The sequence below is a fragment of the Mycetomoellerius zeteki genome, unplaced genomic scaffold (assembly GCF_001594055.1).
Source record: "Mycetomoellerius zeteki isolate Tzet28-1 unplaced genomic scaffold, Tzet1.0 scaffold221, whole genome shotgun sequence".
NCBI classification, from domain to species: domain Eukaryota; kingdom Metazoa; phylum Arthropoda; class Insecta; order Hymenoptera; family Formicidae; genus Mycetomoellerius; species Mycetomoellerius zeteki.
The window spans coordinates 957419-980607 of NW_017257184.1; the positions used below are offsets into that span (position 1 = coordinate 957419).

Below are 23189 nucleotides of genomic sequence, written 5' to 3' on the forward strand. Positions count from 1 at the left end.
CTCTCTCTCTCTCTCTTTCTGCCGTCTCCTCTCCCATTCTCATCCATTCATGATCCATCGAGAAAATTTGAGATTTCCTTCGAGGAAATGCGAAACTAGCGCGACGAGACATTTCGCAACGTATAAAAAGCGCGTCGACTGTGAATCTGTCAACGATAATGAAGCCGGGCCTCTTCACCAATAAATGTCGATTGAGATTGTGTGTCGTACGAATGCGGCATTTTTATTGCCGAATCGGATGCGCGCGGATGCCTATATTTATTTATCAACTTTACAAAATTTTTTTCACCTATCTGGAGACACGGTAGTATCTCGGCGCTGAAATATAGCGATGCAACACAGCGAAAAATTCTCTGTTGCGTAATTTTTATTAACGCTTTTGTCGTTTCACGAAAAATTATACACTGAGAAAAAAAGTTGTTAACTTAACTGAATGCGTTTAGTTCGTAATGATTATTTAGTTCAAATGTTTATATATTTAGATTAACAAAATCGTGTAGTTTAAAATACGATATTTGTTTGAATTAACAAATATTTGATTGAATTAACAAATATTTGGTTGAATTAACAAATATTTGCTTGACAGCCCATGATCGCTACATTTAGTTGAATCAACTAATATTTTTTTGAAACAGCAACTTTTTTTTCTCAGTGTAGAAACATCCCTAATTCTTCTCATCATTACGTAATTGCAGTCTTATTAAAATTGAATCTTTTCTTCAGACAGTGGTATTAAAAGCTTTAACGTACTGCTTTTATTTTTTACAGAAAAACGATCCTTTTTATAACGAAAAACATTTATTTACATGATCATGTATCTTATAAATTTTATTGCATAATGGTGTCCAATTATTTATAGATTTATTCTATTTATTTTTCTCATATTTCTTTATTCATCTTTATTAATCCTGTTGATCTGTTCAACTATACGATTAGATATATTGTTTGAGTTAAAAAGCTTTACAAAATAAAAAAAAGTTTCATAAAAAAGATCTTACATTAACAGATGAAATTATTAAATATCAGAGAAAAAAAGTCCCTAAATAAAATATTAGTAAAAAAATAAATTACATTTTGAGTTAAATAGATTCGAACAGACCAGCAGAATTAAATGCGAGTTTTATTTCGTTTCTATTACTGGTGATATCTCTCTCATCTGATATTTTTACACAGTAAAGTCCGATATCTTTAAGATTTGAAACATGTACACAGCGATGTTTCATAGTCGAGAGGCTGTCGCGGAACTTATACGTCGATACATAAGTTCAGAATTTATTCACGACCCTTCGATATACTTTGCGGAAAGTATCCTCACAAAGTAATCCACGTCGAGGCAAAAGATAATTTAGTACTTGTTTTAAGTCAGGCACGATGAACATTTTCCTCAGATATAATAGGGAACTCTCTACGTTGGACTTTTATCGTGCGCGCGTTAAAGCGACGAAGTTAGCCTCGAGCCGATAGAGCCGACAATCTCTGCTTTATAAGAAGCAACATTTCTTTCGTATGCCTTCCTTGCCGGGGTATTTGCATGTTAAAAGAATCCCCTTCCCTATCCCATTCAGCTAGAGAGAACCCTTGAAAAATTCGAAACTGTCAGGCTCGATGTCAGACTACCCCTCATGTCAGTTCACTGTAATTTGTAGCGCCTGTGATAAAATTTCGACGAGTCTACCAATGAGGGTCATACACGATCCAATCGTCAATCTTCATTGTGAAAAAATAATATGAGCTATACAAAGAAAAACCGGTGTCGGTTAATCTCAATAAATGAGTTGTAGTTAATAAGGATTTTATCGCGGTAGATTAACGCGCAATTAATAGGAAACAAAGACAAGATTTTAACTCTTAACTTTTGCGCAGTTAGCTAAAGAAATTTGGGTTATCTTTGCAATATCTTTCTTCGAAAAATTGAACCTTAAATGATATAAAACGCGATTCACTTAAAAGATTCACTTAATATTTATTCTAGATTTACTATACAAAAAACATTCTCTATTTAGCCATGATTATTTCTGTTTCACAAACAAATAATTTTTTAATCACTATTGTTATGTTAACAATAGTGACGGATAAGATAGAATAAATGTGAATATTCAAGTGTTATTTGTTCTATTATAAATAATGTACAAGAATGACAATGCTAAATAATGCTTTGTATATTCGTTTCTGATGATCTCCAAACAAAAATATGAATTGTATAGGATTCGTAGGGGAAATACAATGTATTCACCAGTTTCGCATAAACTGTTCAAAGAATTTGCAAGCGCCCGCTTTCGGTCGTTCAAAGAATTTGCAAGCGCTCGCTTTCCATATCAAAGGAGTGCAGATACTGTAGGTACCAATTTTGCGCACAACCACGTCCGATCGCTCGCGGGTTCCCCATGTTCGTAATGAAACATTAGACGGTCCTTTTGTACCTGTGCTTCCATTAGCTTTATATCAATTAGTGGATCGTATAAAAGTTAATTGGCGTTTCAAGGGCGGAAGAATTTTTTCGGTTCCCCATTCACGCCGCCATTTGCGAAAGTCTGACGTTCATGGCCGCGGGCGAGAGACAGGAAAAGGGTGACTAAGTAGCCCAATAACGGTAGGGCTTTGCGTTTCATAGCTCACGGTCGGAAACCAGCCGTTGTGAGAGGAATTTCAGGCCGTCTCGGGCCGAGGGGATGCTCAAAGACCGTAGAACGGCAAAATGAAATATGGCGAATTTGCCTTGGAAATTATTGCGATAAGTCTGAGTGGCACTTAGGGGCTCCAATTACACACGAGGACGTTATCGCAACACGCGACGAAATCCAAGTTTGGATGTATCACTAGTCATTGTATGGAGCATCGTTATTCTCGGTGCTTCTGTTGTTGTCGGATCTGACGATCGGCAGATTCTCGAAGATGTATCTCAATGATAATGCGACGGATGCATGGAAGGAACGTGTGTGGAAACGACAGCTGACGAGATCCGCGAATATCATATCAGTAGCGAAGCTTATTCGCAACGCGAGCATTGAATATAGGGGAAAAAAAAACACTTCGTTACATTGACGATCTGAAGAATAAATAGATCGTGGATAGATTTGGAAAGCTGCTATATCGCAAGTAAATCTGTAATTTGACCTAGATGCTTCACGATTGTAATAATTTAATTGTAATGTGGATAGTATATATAATTCACGTCTTAGTTCGGAGAAAGCTGAATTAAATCCTTAGTAATACGTAAATAGCTCAAATTATGGATAAACTTGTTGTGAATGAAGCTGGTCTTATTTACATATTTCCCTCACTGAAACATGCAACTATATCTCTCTCTCTCTCTCTCTCTCTCTCTCTCTCTCTCTCTCTCTCTCTCTCTCTCTCTCTCATGGTGTATTCCTTCTAATACGATGGCATCTATTTATTGATTATGTAAACAGATTGCTTGCAATTACGATATCGCACTGGAATATCGTTGACATATTCTCGAGTTAATCATTGTCAGTTTGGTTTAACATATTAGAAGATAACTTTGGAATTGCGAAATGATAAACTTCACAAAAAGAATCGTGAAGGTTCCGCTAAACAGTTAGTCTGCATCAAGATGCTTTATATATTTTTCAATTTTTGCGTTATGTAAATGAATATTCATTGAATTTTCTTGATATATAACAATCACGTGAGTCCAATTAAATTAAAATTCTTGCTAATTTTGTGTTGAATGTAAAAATATTGAGTATATTGTATAAAGTATTAGGATAAAAATAATAAATTAGATTGTAATGAGACAGATCGCTGAACTTTCGTCAGCAAACGATGTATCAGTGATGCTGGCCAAGATCTATTACTGAATTTTTCGTACGCAAAGACTTGACCTGAAAGCTTAGCGTTCCGAGCGCAATTGGATACGTGACACATTCCGATTAATGTAGACAAAAAGGAGATTCTGTATCACGGCAACTCGTTTTCCTTCGAGTAGTCACTGTTCGAGTATGTGCACCTGTTGCGCATTTGTTGCGCACGGCGAACGCAGCGAATTATTCTTTTTGGCGGCGCGTATCACCGCGTCAAACATCAAGCATTCGTATGCAAACGCATTTCACTCGCGTGCAACGACTTCTAAGCACGTACTACTACGAAATTCCGCATTTAACTTACGATCATGTGCGTTCTTAACTATCCCTATTATCTATGTTTCATGCCTTTCTTACAAATACGACAGAATAAGCAAATAAACTAATTGTGAAATCAATCCCAATAATGATGAATTAAATATCATAACATTTTCTGTATATGAAATTTGTTATACATTTTAAAAAATCCTGATAATTTAATTTTTATTTAATTTATTGGAATTTACACAGTTAAAATAAAATGAATTTGATATACTTTCACGAATATATAAAAACAAGATGAAAAGAAATTTATATTTTTATTCATATAATAATATATATATATTAAATTAAATAAATATTTTATAAAAATGACAAATGATATCATTTTATTATTATTATTTTTATTTCTATCATATTATCATGGTTTATTCGAAAAAGAAGACATATATGCCATTATGTAGCCGAATATATAAACAATATTCGTATGTTTTATATTTAAATGAATGTGCAATAAATAATATGCAAGTATATCATTCATGAAGCAAATGAAAATAAAAATATTAGAAAGTCAAATTCAGTATTGATTTTAATATCTATTATTTAGGAAAGCTGTGAAATATTCATTATTACAAATAAAAAATGTATATATTATATCAATTATTATTAATTCGAGTTATTATATGATCCCGGAAGTTTAATTATTTAACTAATCAATTAATTTAATTGTACAATACAAGTCATATGATTTTACGCGAAAAAACGCAATTATATGTCGGTCGAACGCAAATATATGTTGCAGCATATATGCATAAAAATAATTTAATTTATCTACTATTATATAGAATATGATTTTTTTAATATTAGGAGCTAATTTAGAAATTAATCTTTTTTATAATTTTTTTATTAAATATTTTATAAATATTATATGAACATTATTAAGCATCACTAATTTCGTCTTGCTACATTTCTGATTAAATCTTGATCTCTTAAATAGACCATCGATGGTTAAGAACGAGCGATCATTTACCCTTCCACGCCAAAAAGCATTGACGGCGTAATATACCGAAAGTGTACTGTCAGCACAGATTAATGGCAGGTCCTAAATGTTTTCGGCGGTATGAGCGAACATTCACCTAACTGGGAAACGTCACGCGCACAGAATGCCGGAACGAGGATAGCCTATGGTTTGAGATTCTCCTACGATCCGCAAAAAGCGAGCAACCAAAGGAAGGAGCTAATCTTTCCGCACCAAATACAGCGCCGACGAAGAGAATCTCGTGGACGGTGAAGTCGATTGAACGCAGTGATGCGTGCGAGCTTGATTCTACGGGAGGTTTTTCTCCGAAGAAATGGTAGGAAATCTTAGGTATTTATCGGTCGTTTCTCTTCGTAACACGTGTGAGATTGTTTTGTCAAATATTATATTCTCCAACATATATGTCTAATTAAATGAAATATCAGATAACATTCTTTTAGACGTAAAAAATGACTTTAATTACTATGATTCATTTATTTCTTTGATATAACGAAATAGATTTATTTTCGATAAAATTGAACGAAACGAAGATTCTGGATATAGTAAAATATTATTTTATTACAGAAAACTGTTTTATTTATTTATCTTCGCTTCTGTGACTATTTTTCTGAAAAAAAAAAGACGATAAAAGTGTATTAACAATACAAGTGCATCGAAGATATATATTTTATCGTAAAATATAAAATAGAATCCTTTAATGACTTAAATCGCTCGAAATTATGTTACGCTGCAAAATATGGAAGCTCTTATTCCGAACGTGTAAAGTCGGTGGACGGTTAGTCGTGAGAACGTGCTGCATTACGCCCGTTTCGCCAGTCATAACGACAACGTATAAAAGTGCGATTTCACTTCTAAATAAAAGCTCGCACAAAGTTTTACGGTCCCCGACGGGCGCTCGAAGTACATTGATGACTCGTCGGCTTATTGACAGTTCTCATTATCAGTAAGCCGGATACTTATCAACGGAGATACGGGCTAGACGCATGGTCGATTAATTATTGGGAATAGACCTCCGCGTTTGATTGGATTGCTTGCATTGATTTATTCCATTTGTATTTGCTCTCTTAAGAGAGAAGTTTACGAGTCGCGATGTTCGACGAATTTACCGGCGTGATTTCGATTTGCTGGAACTTAGTAGACTTTAATGGTATGATTACGTTTTCAATGAAACTGGAGAAACTGCATTGATTGTAAAATCAATGCAATTTAGCTTTCCATAATTTTTATATGCTTGTTTTATATTTACTTCCGTGTGTTTTCTTATCAGCAGCACAAGAAGAATGTTAATTGAATTTTTTGTAAACAATTAGACGAGGTGGTTTTCTTATTTATACGTAGCCATCTCATTACCTCGAGAATATGAGCGAAATCTGTAAAACGAAATATCGTGTTTAATAATTGTCCGTTATTGCATTGTTCATTATTGCATTGGAAAAGTATTTGAGAAAGAAGTTGGAGTCGTTAAGGCGTAAACGCTGCGGCGTTTAAACGACCTTCAAAAACATTCCACTCTTCTCGCGGAGGCGAAATTACCGAGACTTGCTCTGAATATTTAACGTTTCCTTCGAGTTTCTTGGATACCGGAGAGAGGTGGCGTCTCGAGACAGACATACCTTCCGTCTCGGCATGCGCCAGTATTGCTACGCGCATTTAAGAACTGCCTTGTCCCGCGTTGATTCCTTCATTACCAGAAAGTGAAGTCTTTCTTCCTTAATCTCCAAGTTATTTTCTCTAAGGAGAACATCGTCCCTTCAGTAATTAAATCAAATTTCGAAAGAATTCGCGCTCGCGACTCTCCTCCTACACACCAATACAACTTCAAAATATTTTTCAATCTTCAACACTCGCATATAACAAGTATTTGTGTACCGCGCGAGTACTTTAATATATTGTGTTAAAGAATTTTCTTTTGCTATTCTATTATTTATTATTACTTCGCTTTACGCAAAGAAAGAATTGCATTTTCTTTGTTTAAAGAAGGAACATAACTGATATTTTATTTAAATTGAATGTATTATTTTGTTATTTTAATTACGAATGCACATATAGTGAAGTTATAGACTATTATAATTTAATTATTAGCGATATTAATGTTTTGTACTGCCTATTGTGATTGTTTCCTAATTAAAGGATTAAATGAGTACAGGTATATGTTCCGGAAATAGTAATTAAAATTTATCAATTTTAATGTTTAATTAAACTATAACCATGATGACGTCATTCTAATGCCATCTAATGCTATCTATGTATAACCTAATTATATGATGTACGCAAAACAAATATATTAATAAATCAGAAGAACTTAATTTTTTTGCAACATGTTCAATTTTTTAAATAAAATGTAACGTGACTATTTGCTGCTGTAAACATAACAACATAAACAATTTTATTGCAGGTAACACGTTGTAGTGTTATTGTAAAACCTTTATGTAGGAATAATATGTTTATAAACGATAAACGCAGTATCATATCACATACCGAGCAGTTTGTTTGCTTTCTTTACACATAACTTTCTTTCTGATCCCAAAGCAGGACGAAGGGCGTGCTCGCGATATTATGAAATTTTACGAACTCTACAGGACGAACTGGGATTCTCTTGGGGCATATATGGTGCCATGTGCTGCGAATGCGTTTCCATCTGCGTCTTGGGAATGTTTCTAGCGTTATGTTTCCGTATTAACACCTGCTGTGTGGACTTCTTCGTTCCTCCTCCGCCCACACATCCGAAGCGCTCTCGGAACGTTGATATGAGTTTCAATGCGACTCGTACATTTTCTAAATCCACCATGGCATTGGGCGTAACCCATGACGACCCGAGGAAAATTTCTTACTGAGACCCTATTCAGACGTTCCTTTTACAGTGATGGCCACCGTGCAATGTTGAATCTTTGGAAGCTTTCCAAGATCGTGAATTACGTGATCATTTCTTGAAAATTCAAGCGCATCGTGTCAACTAGAAAATTTTCAAAAGTCATCTTTAACTTCTGAGCATAAATTTGCCTTATTTTTATCGCTCAGGCATCCCACAATTAAATTGTAAAATTTATGTCTTAAACATCGGGTCGTTTGGAGTTCGACTTGCATTAAGTCGAATTCAAATATAAATTTTAATGTCAAAGTTTAATTGTAATAAAAACTTCTTTCACTTTCAACTATAATCGACTTATTGGAGAAGAAATGCCACTAATATTCAACGCAATTCGATAGATTTTATTACCGCTATCGTAAAAAGGTTTAATTACGTAATTTAGATCAACGCGAACTTTGTTGGATCAAATGCGGCTTAAGTTTTTTTTCTTCTCATCTTTCCATTTTAAATGGTGCACATGTTCAACCTTCGAACGTGTTAGGAAAGGATTAAACCCTTTTCACCTCGTTTCGAGCGAGCAAAAATATCTCTATCCATGCTAATACCCGCTTGCGCGATATTTTACTGCCCAATCTAAACCTTTAATCTTTATTGGTGAAATAAGTAAAACATAGCTAACAAACTTAATTACTAACTTACGCGATACAAACACGGAAACAAACACAATAACGTTGTACGTTATTTTATCAAAATCTTAAATTGTACCTATTTAATTTTTTTCCAAAAAGATATAAAGATCATTCTTCATGAAACATGGTTTTATTGCTAAAATATCAATAGCATTAGTAATATTCGATGGAAACAACAATTTCTCTTCAAAGAAAAATTGTATTGTATTACATATCGTGAAAATATAGTGGTATTTAAACGCCATTTATTTTTCTCGTTCTAACAGAGAGATTATATTCATATGTAACAATGTTTCACATTTCACATTTCGAGATGTTAAATCCCACGTTAATATGATAATTAAGACATCTAATATCACACGTATTAAAACACAAATTTATGCGGATGCACGAGGAACGAAATACCGTACTTCATGTTACAGAGAGAATTTCATATTTTCAGTAAGATCCGATTTTACAATCTTTCAACGCCCATGGAGCAGCATACGTTCGTAGGGAAACATATAACCGTATTCGTAGAACGGCGCGAGGACCTTTCTTCCCTCCAAACCTTTTTCTCTTCTCGATTCGCGATCGCGTTACATGGTTCTGGAATCTTTCCAAGGAGCGGGCTCCGCGATTTTTAGAGCGAAGATTGAGGCGAAAAGTGTATGCAAAGTATCTTTGGATTTTCTTGATACGTTGAGATTCTTGATACGTTTTTGGAATTTCTTGTTACTATTTAGGTATAATATGGACTTGATACAATCTTCTGGTTGTTATGTATATCTGGAAGAATTTTTCCAAAATTATATCATTTCAAATGAGACGTATCTATCGTCGCTTTAACAAAAATGTTTTAAATAACATGCATGATAATAGGTAAGATTTCAATGAAAAATGTTACAAAGAAAATCTTTTTACTTCTTAAGAAAACTTTCAATATTGTAAGAACAATTAAACTCACAGAGAATAATAGTGGTTATACTTCTGCTATGAAGCGAATGCTATGAAGTTTGATAATCTCAAAATTCCCAGCAAGTATCAACTAACAATAACCTAACTGTTAGTTACAATTTCCCACTCAACAATATAACTGTTACGTACAACGAGTGTTATATTACAGTTACATTATTAAGTAGGAAATTATAACAGTTATGTTAGTTGATGTTTACTGGGTCATTAACAAATCGTACATTCTATTATTGACTTTCCTTATTACTGCAATTAGTTTTATTTAAATCTGAAAAGTAATATTGAATACGTTAATAAACAGGATAAATAAAATATAATATATGACAGTAAATAGAAATAAAAATGTAATTTATAGATGAGAGAGAGAGAGAGAGAGAGAGAGAGAGAGAGAGAGAGAGAATATACTATATAGTATATCAATAAAAGATGCTCATTACACTGTAATAGACTAAGCTTCTAATACTGGAATTAACAAGTATTGAATTCATTTCATTTTTATTGCTGCTCACTCGACGTTTCTGACTTATTAGATTGTTAATACCATGTGTAACATAAAATAATTAAAATAAGATAAAAATCCCAAATAAAAAAATTTCTTGTGTTTACTGGCTACGTATCACATTGAGAAAAAAGTTGTTAACTTAACTAAATTTAGTTTAGTTCATAATGATTATTTAATTCAAATATTTATTTATTTAGATTAATAAAATCTTGTAATTTAAAATATATCATTTATTTGAATTAACTAATACTTGGTTGAATTAACAAATATTTGCTTGACAGCCCGTGACCGCTACATTTAGGTGAATCAACTAATATTTTTTTGAAACAGCAACTTTTTTCTCTCAGTGCACATATGTAAAAAAAAGCTTGAGTAAAATACATAAAATTAAATGAAGTATAAGAGTATGATGTACCTCAACGTACTTGTTATTAATTTTATATATTTTATATATTTAGTTAACAAATTGAAAAAGAACATAGCCTCGGCCATATTATTAAATCTCATGGTATTATTAAATTTTCCGTCATGCCTGCGCCATTTTACTCGGTGCTGCAGGTGCTGCCTGCGCTATATTTTATTACATTAAATCATACTGGAGATACAATTACAATTTCTGTCTTTAGAAAGCTTTGCACGTTTCCTCTTATTCAGCGACCTATTTCGAGAACGTCCCTACCATCCGTCTTGGCAAGGCCGACAGTACGAGAAAATTTAATGAACGTGACTAGATCTTATCGAAACGCGGCGAGAGTATGGTGAAGAAGTCAACTTGGAACTGGAAGAGATTGGCAGCGCGCACCGTGTCGCCAGTTTATATAAGACGACACACCTGAATTTTACAAATTTTCTATTTTCGCGCCGAAAAGCAATCCACTGCAGTTTGCATCATTCTTTCACATCTCTGTCGAATAAGAATTACTTACCACGTTACTCTTGTAATTTAACTTTTGGACCGTATAAATCGTTACAACTTTCCTCGAAGCATCGTTCAAGTTCGCATTCTTCCATCGTAGGTTTAAATAGCGTTAAATAGCTTCTCGGTTTTCTCTCCCTACAGGATTACAATTTATTACCGATCTTAATGGACGATAAACCAGCAATCTGTGGTACAGAAGAGCTTGCAAAAAATCGAAACGGATACAACAAGTCCCAAATGAATAGAGCGCGGACGGAAAACGGGTTAAGTTATAACCGAATTTACCGACTTCTACTTTAGAGTGTTTACGCCTCTCACGAGAATACCCCGGATACCGGACGATTTGCATCGTTAGATTTTAATTACGCATAAGTTCCGGACGCATTTAAGAGTCGAGGGCAGAGCGAAAAAGGAAGGGGAGAAAAACGGGATAAAAACCCGAGTTTCAAGTACATTAAAGCATCTCGCTGGTTTCCTAGGAGATTCGACGTAGACAAACGGCCGGATTACTTCTCTCACGAAGCGAAAAGCGCGGCCGGATAGAACGGTGAGTTACTCTTTTTTTTTGTTTTCAAAGCCGACTCCGAGTTGCCAGCCAGGGCTTAATCAGTTGTTAGCCCAACCTGGCCAATTGAAAGTTGGTGAAAATTAAAGAGAGCTTCAAGGGGACGGTATCCGGGCTAATCCCTCAAGGGACTCGCGATTCGCGCCGGCGATTAAACCGCGTCGCAAAATGAGAAAAGGAGTCGTACCGGGAAGTTACGCTTTCGTACCGACGTTGTCGTAAAAGCCAGTTCGCAACGTGTAATGTCGCTCTGTAAATTGCGGCTCTCATATGTTGTACTTTCTGCTCCTCGCTGCGTTGCAGTGTCGCATAAAAAGTCCGCCGTACGGACGACTTTAATTTACATCCACGAGCAACGATAACACGTCTGAGACTAAAAACTATTCCACGCGTGCGTTTGGTAAATCTGATTAAATGCAACATTGCACTCGACTGTAAATTGCTCGCCTGAGACGTTAACGCTGCATCTCATCCTACATGTTTGTAATATATATTTTATGATAGCCACGTCACTAGGAAGCGACAACAAAGTTGCTTGATTATAAAATGATTTTGTTATTTATTTCTCGTACTTTAAATAAATGCAAATATAAAATACTTTTCTTCTGTGCAGAAAAATTCCTGTTTTTATGGCTTACTCTGTTCGCCGCAGTAGAATTTTCATTATTATAATAAAAAAAATAACACGGTATATTATTACAAAAAAGAACGGTTTTGAAGCATCTAAAAATTTAGTTAGATATGAAAATAATTTTGTTTGGACTATCAAAAGAACTATGTAAAATATTTAAATTGGTTGCTAGAATGTTAAAATTTTTTGTGGTGTCTTTATCATTTATACCTATTATCATCAACGTTATACACAACTATTTTGATGGTCCAACAAAATTATTTTGGGATCTGTAGCTAAATTTTTTAATATTTCAGCAAGATCGTTCTTTTCGTATATGTACGTACTATAGTCAAATATGATTTTATTTCACACATGGCACAAATTGTGCATTTTTTACTTTACGTTTGTTATCTAGCCATTCAAAGTTTTATTAAATGGCATTTATTTTTTACAAAAGTTTTAAAAAATTTCGATAGTGTCGACCACCAGTGACCATCATGGCAATTAAACGCGTTCTGTTTCAGAGATTTTTGGATGCTATCAAATCGTTTCTTTTTGTACGCCGCAATAACTGCATTCGCGTCCAGATTTTTCAGCGTTACGAGGTCACTAATTGAAGCTGTTACCGCATGGTTCCTTGTTACAGAGGCACCTCGTGGGACGTATCTGCTGATAGATGGCCGCCGGCTAGATCCCGGAAACCAGTTTGTGCCGGTGAAGGAAGGCTCGGAGCTCACTCTCGAGTGCGCGGCCGAGGGTGGAAACCCACCGCCCATTCTGGCGTGGGGCATGACCTTGTCTCAAGCCACTTTAGACGGCCCGGAACAACCGCCAGACAACCTCACCGTGTTGCCCTCAACATCCGGCAGACGCAGCGGGGCTCACCTAAAGGTCTTGAGGGGACATCACAACGCCACTATCGTTTGTGTCGCCCGCCACATTACGCTGATGATACCAATGAACGCCAGCATTCTGCTCGATGTCCAATGTGAGTATCGACAATACGAAATTACATTAGCTGTATTACGTTCGAAATAATCTCTAATGCGAAAACGACGAACGTAATTCATCTTTTATTTACCTTTTTCTTAAAACTAAATAAATTTAAAAGAGCGATGTTTTTCTTTAATAAAATATTGAAATTATCGTTTCTTGTTACTTTTTAATTTTCATTGAATTTCTCAATAGAGACACTTCGAGCGATTTTTATCAAAATAAATTGACCAAAGATCAATCAAAAATGAAGTTTTGTCATCCGTTTACTTCTCTGAAAAGATTTTTTTTAATTTTTAATTTAAAATATCTGTATAATTAGACTTCTCTGAAAACTCACAACAAACCGGTACGCCAGAATACAAAAATAACAGAAAATAATCAGCAGTTATCATACATATGCATGAGCTTAAATTGCATTTTGAGATAGAGCCAGTGTGAAATAATTCTACCACAGGTCGTTTTTACTCAGGAATTGACGGGCACACGAGCCGGTGAATTTCCGCGATATTAAACCTAATTGCGCGCCATCGTACCGGAAATGAGTAACGAGTAATGTGTGTCGAGTGCGGCAGACGAGTCGTATGACCATCGAAACTGAAGTATAAACTTAATTAAGTCTGAATCCGATGGCACTTGCGACTTGATTTAAGTGAGCTCGTGAACTGGGAAGAAACGACTCCGTGTTGTATTCGAGGTGCGACGACCGTGTTACAAGAGCCTGCGTAGAAAGAGGTTGCGGTGTCGGCGTTGGGAAAGTCTCGGGGTGGGTGACTTCAGGGGTGACGCCGTGTATTATGCGACGTGGAGGTAGTTTATTTTGCGTCGTTGCGCCTCTTTCGCCACTCTCGCATCCAGTAGTCGCGGTCGGAAAGTCTCCCTCCGACTCGCTCTCTTCGTCGCCCCTACCTTGGGGAGTGGTCCAAGTCACCGAAAGAAGCTTCTCCAGCCGGTTTCGAGGCAAACTCCAAGGGATTAACGGGAGTTCCGCAGCGCGGACAAAAACCGGTAGAAGCGTGCGAGCGCGCGCGAGCACCACCCCTGCGCTCTTTTTACCGCACGTCGCCTCTTCAGGCGTTTAGGGGAGGCTCGTCGAGGCGAGACCGCGAAGATATATCACCCGAAGCTGGTTTCCTCCGCCTTCTCTTCTTCTTCAACCGGAGAACTTCTCGGTCATCTCGTTTTCGCTCCTGCGAGATACAGAGTAGAGTGTATTCGCGATCCTCTCGCTCTCGATCAGTTTCAAATTAAAAGTAAATAAGGAGTGATTTTTCAGATATCTAGTTTTATGTTAAAAGGAAATACATCGTACGAGGAAAATACAACATTGTGTTGGAAAACGATTTTGAATAACTCATAGTATAGATATTGGAAAAAAATAATTTAGTAGTTCTTGCATTACGACGAAGCTATAGTCTTATAAGAAAAGAAACATTAATTTCAATAATAACGAATTACGAATATCTGCATTTAGGACTGACGAACAAATATCTTGTTATGAGCTACAATTTAGGAAACTCTGCTCTAGATTATACGGAGTCTGCCTCGAATTCCGCCGTCGCGGACAGTTCTTCTTTGTGGTGAGTGCAAGGGGAGCCCATTGTACGCCGACATTACTTCGTTCTTTTAATCCTTTCACGCCTGTCCGAACGCCACATCGTCCGGCGGCCCGAGGCTGAACGAGCTTCCCGAGAACTTACTCCACGAAGGAGAAAGTTCACCGCGAGTCGTTTAACCGCTGGGGAAAAAGACGGCAAGGATATCCGAGACACGTGAATTTTCCGTCGGGAATTTTCAAGGACACCGCCGATCGATCGCGTGATTAATGTTGCCGTCTTGTAATGAACTTCGAATGCTCGTCTTGGGAATGATACTTATCTAACAAACTAGATAGATAACTAGAATTTATTTTACATTATCGCGGAGTATCAGATTTTTCGGAAAATATAATATAAAGATGAAAAGGTAAATGGACGAAAAAATAGACAATGCGTATTTTCAATTTGTTTAATATTCATCGCAATTTTTCTCCTCGCAATATTTTCTTCAACTTGAGAATGTTCGCGTTCGTCATCGAATTTGTGGTGCGGATATCTAATTTCAAAGACGATACGGGCGTGAGCAGTCGGGCTGAAACGTCTCGAGGATGCAAATTTTCTAGACGAACAGCTTGCACGCTCGGCGTCTTAGACGGAAGAGAGAATGCGGGTGTCTTACGGGCGATAGTGATATCGTACAGATCGGCTGTACATCTTTCTTCTCTCTCTCTCTTTTTCTCTTTTACTTTTTCGTCGCGAATTTATTCCAGCCGTACTTACGTACCTCGGCTGTCGCGTCGAGGACAGGACAGAAGAGGTACATTTGTCGGCATCTGAGCGAGCAAATTTTCCGGTAGAACGGTCGCTAAAGGCGCTTGGGATGTCCTGGGACGCCTTTATGACGCCGGGGTGAAAGGGGAACCCACATGGTGACCCACTTTCCATATCGTTGCGGCGCATCGCCGTTTGTCATTACGCGTAATGCAGGCTATTACCGGTTGTCATCGCCGGATCCCACCCCGTCCCATATCGAATAAATGATTTTACTTTTAAATCGCACCGCGCGGCCGACAACGCGATTAATCATCATGGCGCGTTTGTCGCCCCGAGTCGAGTCGCGCGGCGGATGCGCTGCTGCGACCGCGGCTATTTTACATAAGTTCGACTCTCCCGGCCAGAGTATTCGATTTGTACTTGCTGGCGACGGCCGGAAAACGCGATCGGATTCGCTATAAATCACCCTGATTTTTGGCGACATTCGTTATTTGCAACTGACCCGAATACGCACAGCAGCAACTTCCGAAACGGTCTCCCCAGCCCGACAGTGCACTATGAATATGTAGCGAGCATAGCCGTAAAATTGTAACCGCAGTTGGATACACAAGCAAGCAAGACAAGCTTCATCTCAATGTACATTCTAATCGATCTATGCGCGTTCGCTTCGTTAAACCGAAGATTCACGCTGTGAATGATGAAGTTTCGGAAAAAACTTATTATTCTTTTATGCGGTAATTATCAAAGTATCCTGCAACTTTGTCCACCTTAATTCTTAGCAGATATCGTCGAAACTTCTAACTTCGACATTCTTTTATGTACAAGTTATAAAAAGTGATTAAATTATTCGTTGTATCATAAAGTTCAATAGATATCTAAATCAAGTATACACTGCATTGTACAGCTATTTTACTTTTACTGATATTGTTCAAATAATTTATTTAATTTAAATAAGTTTGCGTATATTTGGTAACACCATAGATTATATAGAAAGTTATTTTGTATGCTCTGATATATTCATTATAGCTTTTTGAGCTGCACGGTATAAAGATTTCTAAAAGGGGAAACGATATTCTCACGGAGATGTAGTCTCTCAAAGCTTTGTATTAAGTCATCAGTTATGATAACAAATAATAACACTTGTACGTATTTGCACTTGAAATACTGAAGTACTAATTGGCACTTCAGGAATCTCTACATCGTGCCGTTGTTGTCGTACGGAAACACTACTGAGTCGTCCTTGTTAGTTACAATGAGAATTTAATCGCTCTGAAAGAGCACACAAATGCAATAGTATCCTACATAAGTTATGACAAAGCGCTGTTTGCACAGTCGCCATTCGTAATCCGATTTCAGCTTTGAAGAAGTAATTGCTGTAGATTTGTCGGGTCAATGTGTCAAATAATTAATGCTTTGTCGACGAGCAACTCTTCTATGCATACATTACGTTCAAAATAATTATTAGATATATTAACAGGTTCTTGTTTATCACAAAAGAAAAGAGATTCGGTATTTATAATAAATCTATTAAATTTACGAGTATAAAAATACGATTGTTATAAATATTGAATAATAATAGGAAACAAAAAAATGAATAAAAACTTCGATATTTTTTTATTTGGTGATATTGCAAATTTAATATTATTTTAAAAGTATTGTGCCATGTCTTGTTTACTTTCTAAATCTGAATCAGTGAATAACCACTGATATCAGTGCCAAGTGATATGCTACTGGTAATCAATGAATAAAATGTGAAATCCCTAACCTATCTAATCTTTATTATGTGATCTAACTAACCTCATTTTAGTGCATAAATTTAATGAATATGATATTGGAAGATTGAAATTAACATTCAAATATCAGTATTTTAATTATATAATGCTCAAACATTTTTCATTTTTTAGTTGAATTTCACTGATTATCCAATGCCAAGTATGCCACTGGGTAATTAGTGACTATCCACTGATTCAGATTTAGCGAGTATATAGCTATCGATTATTTATCTAAATATATATGGATGGTTGCTTGAATTTTTTGATCGAGGCTTGTTTTCAGCCATGAAGAAGATATGCAAATAACGTGATCATCATGCTTATCGCGTTCGACTTCTGAAACTTTTTTGATCACTCTCAGACACGACGTATTTGACGCGCGTAACGTTCAGAGAAGGACCAACATTCGTTTAAGTTCGCGTGAAAGTTCACGATATTGGCATGGTACTTCGGTTAATAAGATGCAAAATACTTGGGAACTAGCCGTCGTCGAAGACGACAAGCGGGCGAAGATCAATATGCATTCTAGTCATGAAACGTAGAAGTCTCATCAAAATGACATAATCTACCTGCAAAAATTACAATCGTATTTACATAAATTTCGGAACGTATGCTAACTCAATTTTTACTCTAAAAAGGGTATTATGAATCTTTCCATATAGCAAATACGAAAAATCTCGATATTTCTAGATTATATTAATAAAAAGTTTGATATAAACTCACAGTTTTCTGACATTTAGTACACGTGTTTCAATCAAAATGTTCTATTATATGAATTAACTAACGTGAGCAAAAATTAAAAGTAATTTAGTTTAGTTTTAGCTTTTATAACATAAATTTTTATAACTTTGATCAAACTATGTCTAACTATCATCTGTAAAATACGATACAGTATTTTATTAATTTTATTACTATTTGATCAAATTTACTTTTGTTATATGCTTGCTTTTCATAAAATCCGTTTTATTAAAAATTGTTTTCTTTCTCTTTGTCTCTCTTTCTCTCTCTTCTCATACGTCTCTTTTTTACATTGCAAAAAAAAGTACGAATAAATAAATCATGAGATTGAACGTTGAAAACTATGGCATATTCCAGCACGCAACAATTGTTTCATCGCACCTGTCAACAATATTTACTAACGACAAACAACGAGAAAATATTTTACTTGAAATTGCAATCCCTGTCAACTTTTTTTTTCATTAAATCCGTGTATATTGCGACCATGTCGTTGCGGAATTTAGCTATACTCACTATTATCGGTTTTAGCAGGAAAGATTCATTACGCGACGATATTGGTGATTCGGGTATACCGATCAATCGGGATAATTTAATGAAAAACTAATGCGGCATAGCCGGCGGCTCTCTCGTACGATGCTTCTTAAATACGCCAAATATCAACAGGTTGTTGATTTTGCTGACCGTGTTCCCCGGTTATTTAGTTCACCTTTGGACAGGTAGCTGCGTGTGTGAATGTGAACACCCATAGGTACTTGGCATGGGATACATCTATGCGTGACTGCTTTCAATATTCGAGCATATACACACACACACACACACACACACATATACGTGTGTGTGCACGTATATAAATATACATATTTCGTTATATGCAAACATGGAGCTGTTTACTTGTCGTGCAGGTTTTTAATTATTCCTTGCAACTCACGTGCAAACAACTGGAACCGTCACTGTTTTACAATGCACGACGCATGTCTCATCGCTCTGTTATCGGTCATTCAAGTCCATGGACAATCAATTATACACATTCGAAGCTATATGGACTGTCGCGCGTCCGCAAAACTCGTATATTTGTTGTGTGACGTGCCCGCGTACGACATGATATATACGTCATGATTAGCGTTTACGTAACACGATTTACGAGATAAAATACAATCCCATTGCGTATGCTTAAACGCGTATTAGTTGAGCTATGAACGGATATGATTACGGACGGTTACAAGGGTCATCAATATTTTATATGACATTTAGCTCACCGATATCATTTGCAATTTGTGCGAGCACGAATGGCGCTCCATTGATTTGACAGGTTGTTACGAATTATTATTACTGCATGTTTTGCTCGTAATGCCAAGCGACTGTATTCCTGACTAATTCATTTCGTGTAATTCGCCATCCATTGGGCTGGATGGCATAATTGTGAGGGCATCCAGACGCGGTAATGAATCTCAAATACGATTATTGTTGGGACACGCAGCGTAACTTCGTTCATTTCAGCGAATCCCGAATGCAACAATCCATTTGCGTCCAAAAGGATTAAATTAGAAAATACAGTTCAGAGTCTTTGATCTTAAAATTATATGCATCACACTTGATGACAATTAGAATTGCGCACGATTTATAGTCACGATCAATTTAGAATATCGCGCAATCGCGAGTTTTCGATGACATTAATATCGATGGACATCTTCTAATGCGCAGCTGCTGTCACTTAACGACTCTTGTTTTTTTTCACGAGCACTTTTTGCACGACCGTACTTTGCAGAGCGTGTCGCAAAAATTCAATTCCCCGATGCGTTTTGTAGCGCTGTCGTACCGAATTTTACTCGTGCGATATTGTTTTTTTCAAGAGTGCACAAGTTAGCTCGTCGTCGACAATGCACAATTCGACGGTAAATGTTTGTATATTTTGATAAAAAAGGGAAATAAATGATACGGATGTGACATACTAAATAATTTTCTCGTTCGGCTATTGAAATATCACATCTGTTATTAAATATAATATTATTTAAATGCGTTGCAATAAATGATTTTCAAATAAAATTACATTTTCTACAGTTCCATTTAACAATCACAGAATCTGGAAAGTGATCATTTTCTCTTATTGTTAGATATAAATATTTATACGTTATTTAATTTTATAAATAAATATATTGTAATAAATAATAAATTTATATAAATTATATTGTTATTTCTATATTATATTAATAATATATAAATATCTTTAACTTTTTATATTTGTAATAAATGACGTTATATTGAAATATAACAAATCGCGTAAAAGTTGTTAGTGAAACGAGATACATTTTAGAATTAGTTTATAAAACTATCAGTTAACTGTGATTACAATTCGATTGCTATAGTTTCAGGAAAGATTCCATAGAAATGATAAATATTTTATTTCTATTGAATATTATTATCTACTAAAAAGCCTTATTTATAAACTTGCGGAACACTAACAGTAATATTATAGCAATGTTATAATTTTCTATCCAATAATGTAATTATTATGTACAATTTATGTTATATTACATTTGTATTGCTAAATGGAAAATTATAATATTGATGTAATCTTACTGTTAATTTATGTTCTATGGGAAGTTATTAAAATATTATTTAATATATGTTACGTTAAAACATATTATACATATATGTATCTATACATGTTAGATAAAATTTTTTTAGAATACATACAAGTCTTTATATTAATATTCATCGAAATATTGATTGCATCTGTCGACAAAATTACAAATATATTTTCGCAATGCGTTTGATCTCCCGATGCAATTACTCATTGCGATCACGTGTGACGGCAATTTCGCATAGAAAGTCTTTTCGGTTGATCCACGATTGCAGTCGATCCGCTGGCAAACCAGTAGGCCAAAAATTCGATTGCGGTCACGGTTGGGGGAATCTTATTAACAAACGAGCCCCAAGGGGCTTTCTACCGAACACACCACATGTTCGTCATTTCAGATCGGACGGAGACACGTGTTTAATAAAACTCGTCGTGCGCGAGATAGAAAGAGCCGTGGGCCAGAATCGAAGCCATGGAGAGATCAGCCGGGATTAGTTGAACATGCTGAATCCACCCGTTATCCGAACGCATGAAAGGGACACCTATAATTACATTCTCCTTACGGCGAGAGGGCGCGAAAAGCCTTGGCGTGAATGACGCCGATACCTCTTTTTCAAAAGGGGCGAATTGACGAGCTTTTGCTCTCGACGTTTTCTTTTCTCAGCAATTTCCACGAGGAAATTATTCGCATACATGAGATGTGAATCGGTAAATAATCGGTTACGTTTTTCACATTAAATAGTATGAAATTAAATCGTATTAATATAGACAAAAAGAATTATCTTGCACATTTAATTATATTTTGATCGAAAAAAATAAGGTTATTTGTATCGAATCATCGTTTTAGCGCGTTCTTTCTTGAAAAACGTAAATGTACTGTCATCAATTACTCGTTACGCAATTCTGGTTGAAGAGCTTAAATAATCCTTCTGTGACAAGTCGAGATGTGAGTTACATCACCGCTGCATTAATTATATCTTCCTGCATGAACGTGCTAAATTGATATATTTCGAGTTATATATATCGTTTCATTTTAAGGCAGAAGTTCCATCTCATTTTCAAACTCAATTCCTTTCAGTTATTTATTTACCGTTAAAGCGATTCCGCGGTTATACTCGAGAACTCCTATATTCAACTATTCGCGTGTAAAGGATACGTACACTTAGATACGTACACGTTCACGTGTATTCATATTGCGCATCGAAATTCATATTGCGATATAAAGAAAGATGGGAACAGGAGAGTGGTTGTACCTTTTTAACGGCTGAATCTCTGATGTGAGCGTGGAGAAAACTTTCCGCGTGGTCCATTCCTTACACCACGATTACCGTAACATTACAGCAAATACGAAGTGCAGCAAATTAGACAATTTTTTTTCTTTCTGCTGCTCTATCGCTCCTATCTTTTTTCTTCCTCTCTCTCCTCTCTTTCTCTCGCTCTCGCTCTTTCTCTTAGTATCTCTTTGCCACGATGCGAAAACACGACGCAGCGAAGGTGGGTTTTTCTCAGACTTCTCTCCGCCGCGCGCGCGTGGCAATTTAGTTTCGAAGACGGAACTTTACGGAGGATCATCTTCTCTCTTAACATTGCGAAGTATGCAGGTAACGAAGAAGTTACTTCTCTTTGCACTCTCCCCAGACCCCTAATAAACTCTGCGAGTCTTTACCGGCTCTGCACCCATTTTGCACCTACTATTAACATAGTTCCTACATGTAAGCGATCTTCCGCCGTTTTTAAATTCATTTAAAGCATGTGTAATATATTTTAAATATGAAAAAATTATTTGAAAGGTTTGACGATATTTACAAAAAAAGAGAATATTCTAATTTAAAATTAGTTTTTGTGGATTAAAGTGCTTGTAATCCATGTTTTATTCTTATTTAAATTTGTATGTGTTATCTTTAGACTTTTTAATTCGATATTCATTTTTTATACTGATTGAAATCATGAATATGTTTGCGTTTACTGACTACAACATTTATATAATTTTTTAATAATAAGTATTTAGACATTGCGCTTCGACAACCGCGTTTGACTTTCATTCATTATTTCTATCTTTTTTGTAGATTAAAACTAGACAACTATATCTGTAACTAAATGTATTTATATAATGTGACTTTGAAGTTTCTTTATCTATCTTGTTAACAATTCCATTATTCTTGTTTGTATTTTATCCTTTCAATACCGTATTTTCGCACGATATGTTATTGTATTGATCTATATAAAACTCAGTGAACGTTATTCTTTCATTAGAAAGATACGTTTTGTATGCTGGATAGTAGAGAAATTTCTTTGACAAATAATATAAACATCTCTATCGACCGCGTCTAGATAAAGTGCTTACAACAATGGCACAGCGTTTGCGTATTCATTGGCAAATCTACCATTCCTTCTGCAACGGCAACGCCCGGCGCGTCAATGTCGCCCTCGATCTTCTTAAGTTTCTTTCCCTTTTTCCCTCGTTTTTCTCCTTAGCTGTCGTCAGCTGCTTACTCGAACCAAGGTTCCCTCAACTTGTTCCATCCATATCGTGCTTGTAGATACTCTCAATCAATCATATTTAGATCCAGCCTGTGCTTCACGATTCATTTGTATGGACTCTTCCGTGAACATTCATGCGTTCG

General features: G+C 35.8%; 1 protein-coding gene across 3 annotated transcripts in view; it reads left to right on the plus strand.

The window, feature by feature from the left end:
- The window catches only part of tei (irregular chiasm C-roughest protein teiresias), a 368837-nt gene that overhangs the window by 234732 nt on the left and 110916 nt on the right, over nt 1–23189 (plus strand). For all 3 annotated transcript variants that reach the window (XM_018448499.1, XM_018448497.1, XM_018448498.1), the window contains exon 6: nt 12819–13160. In XM_018448499.1, coding sequence (XP_018304001.1) covers nt 12819–13160 — 342 coding nt within the window. The remainder of the gene's footprint in view (nt 1–12818; nt 13161–23189) is intronic.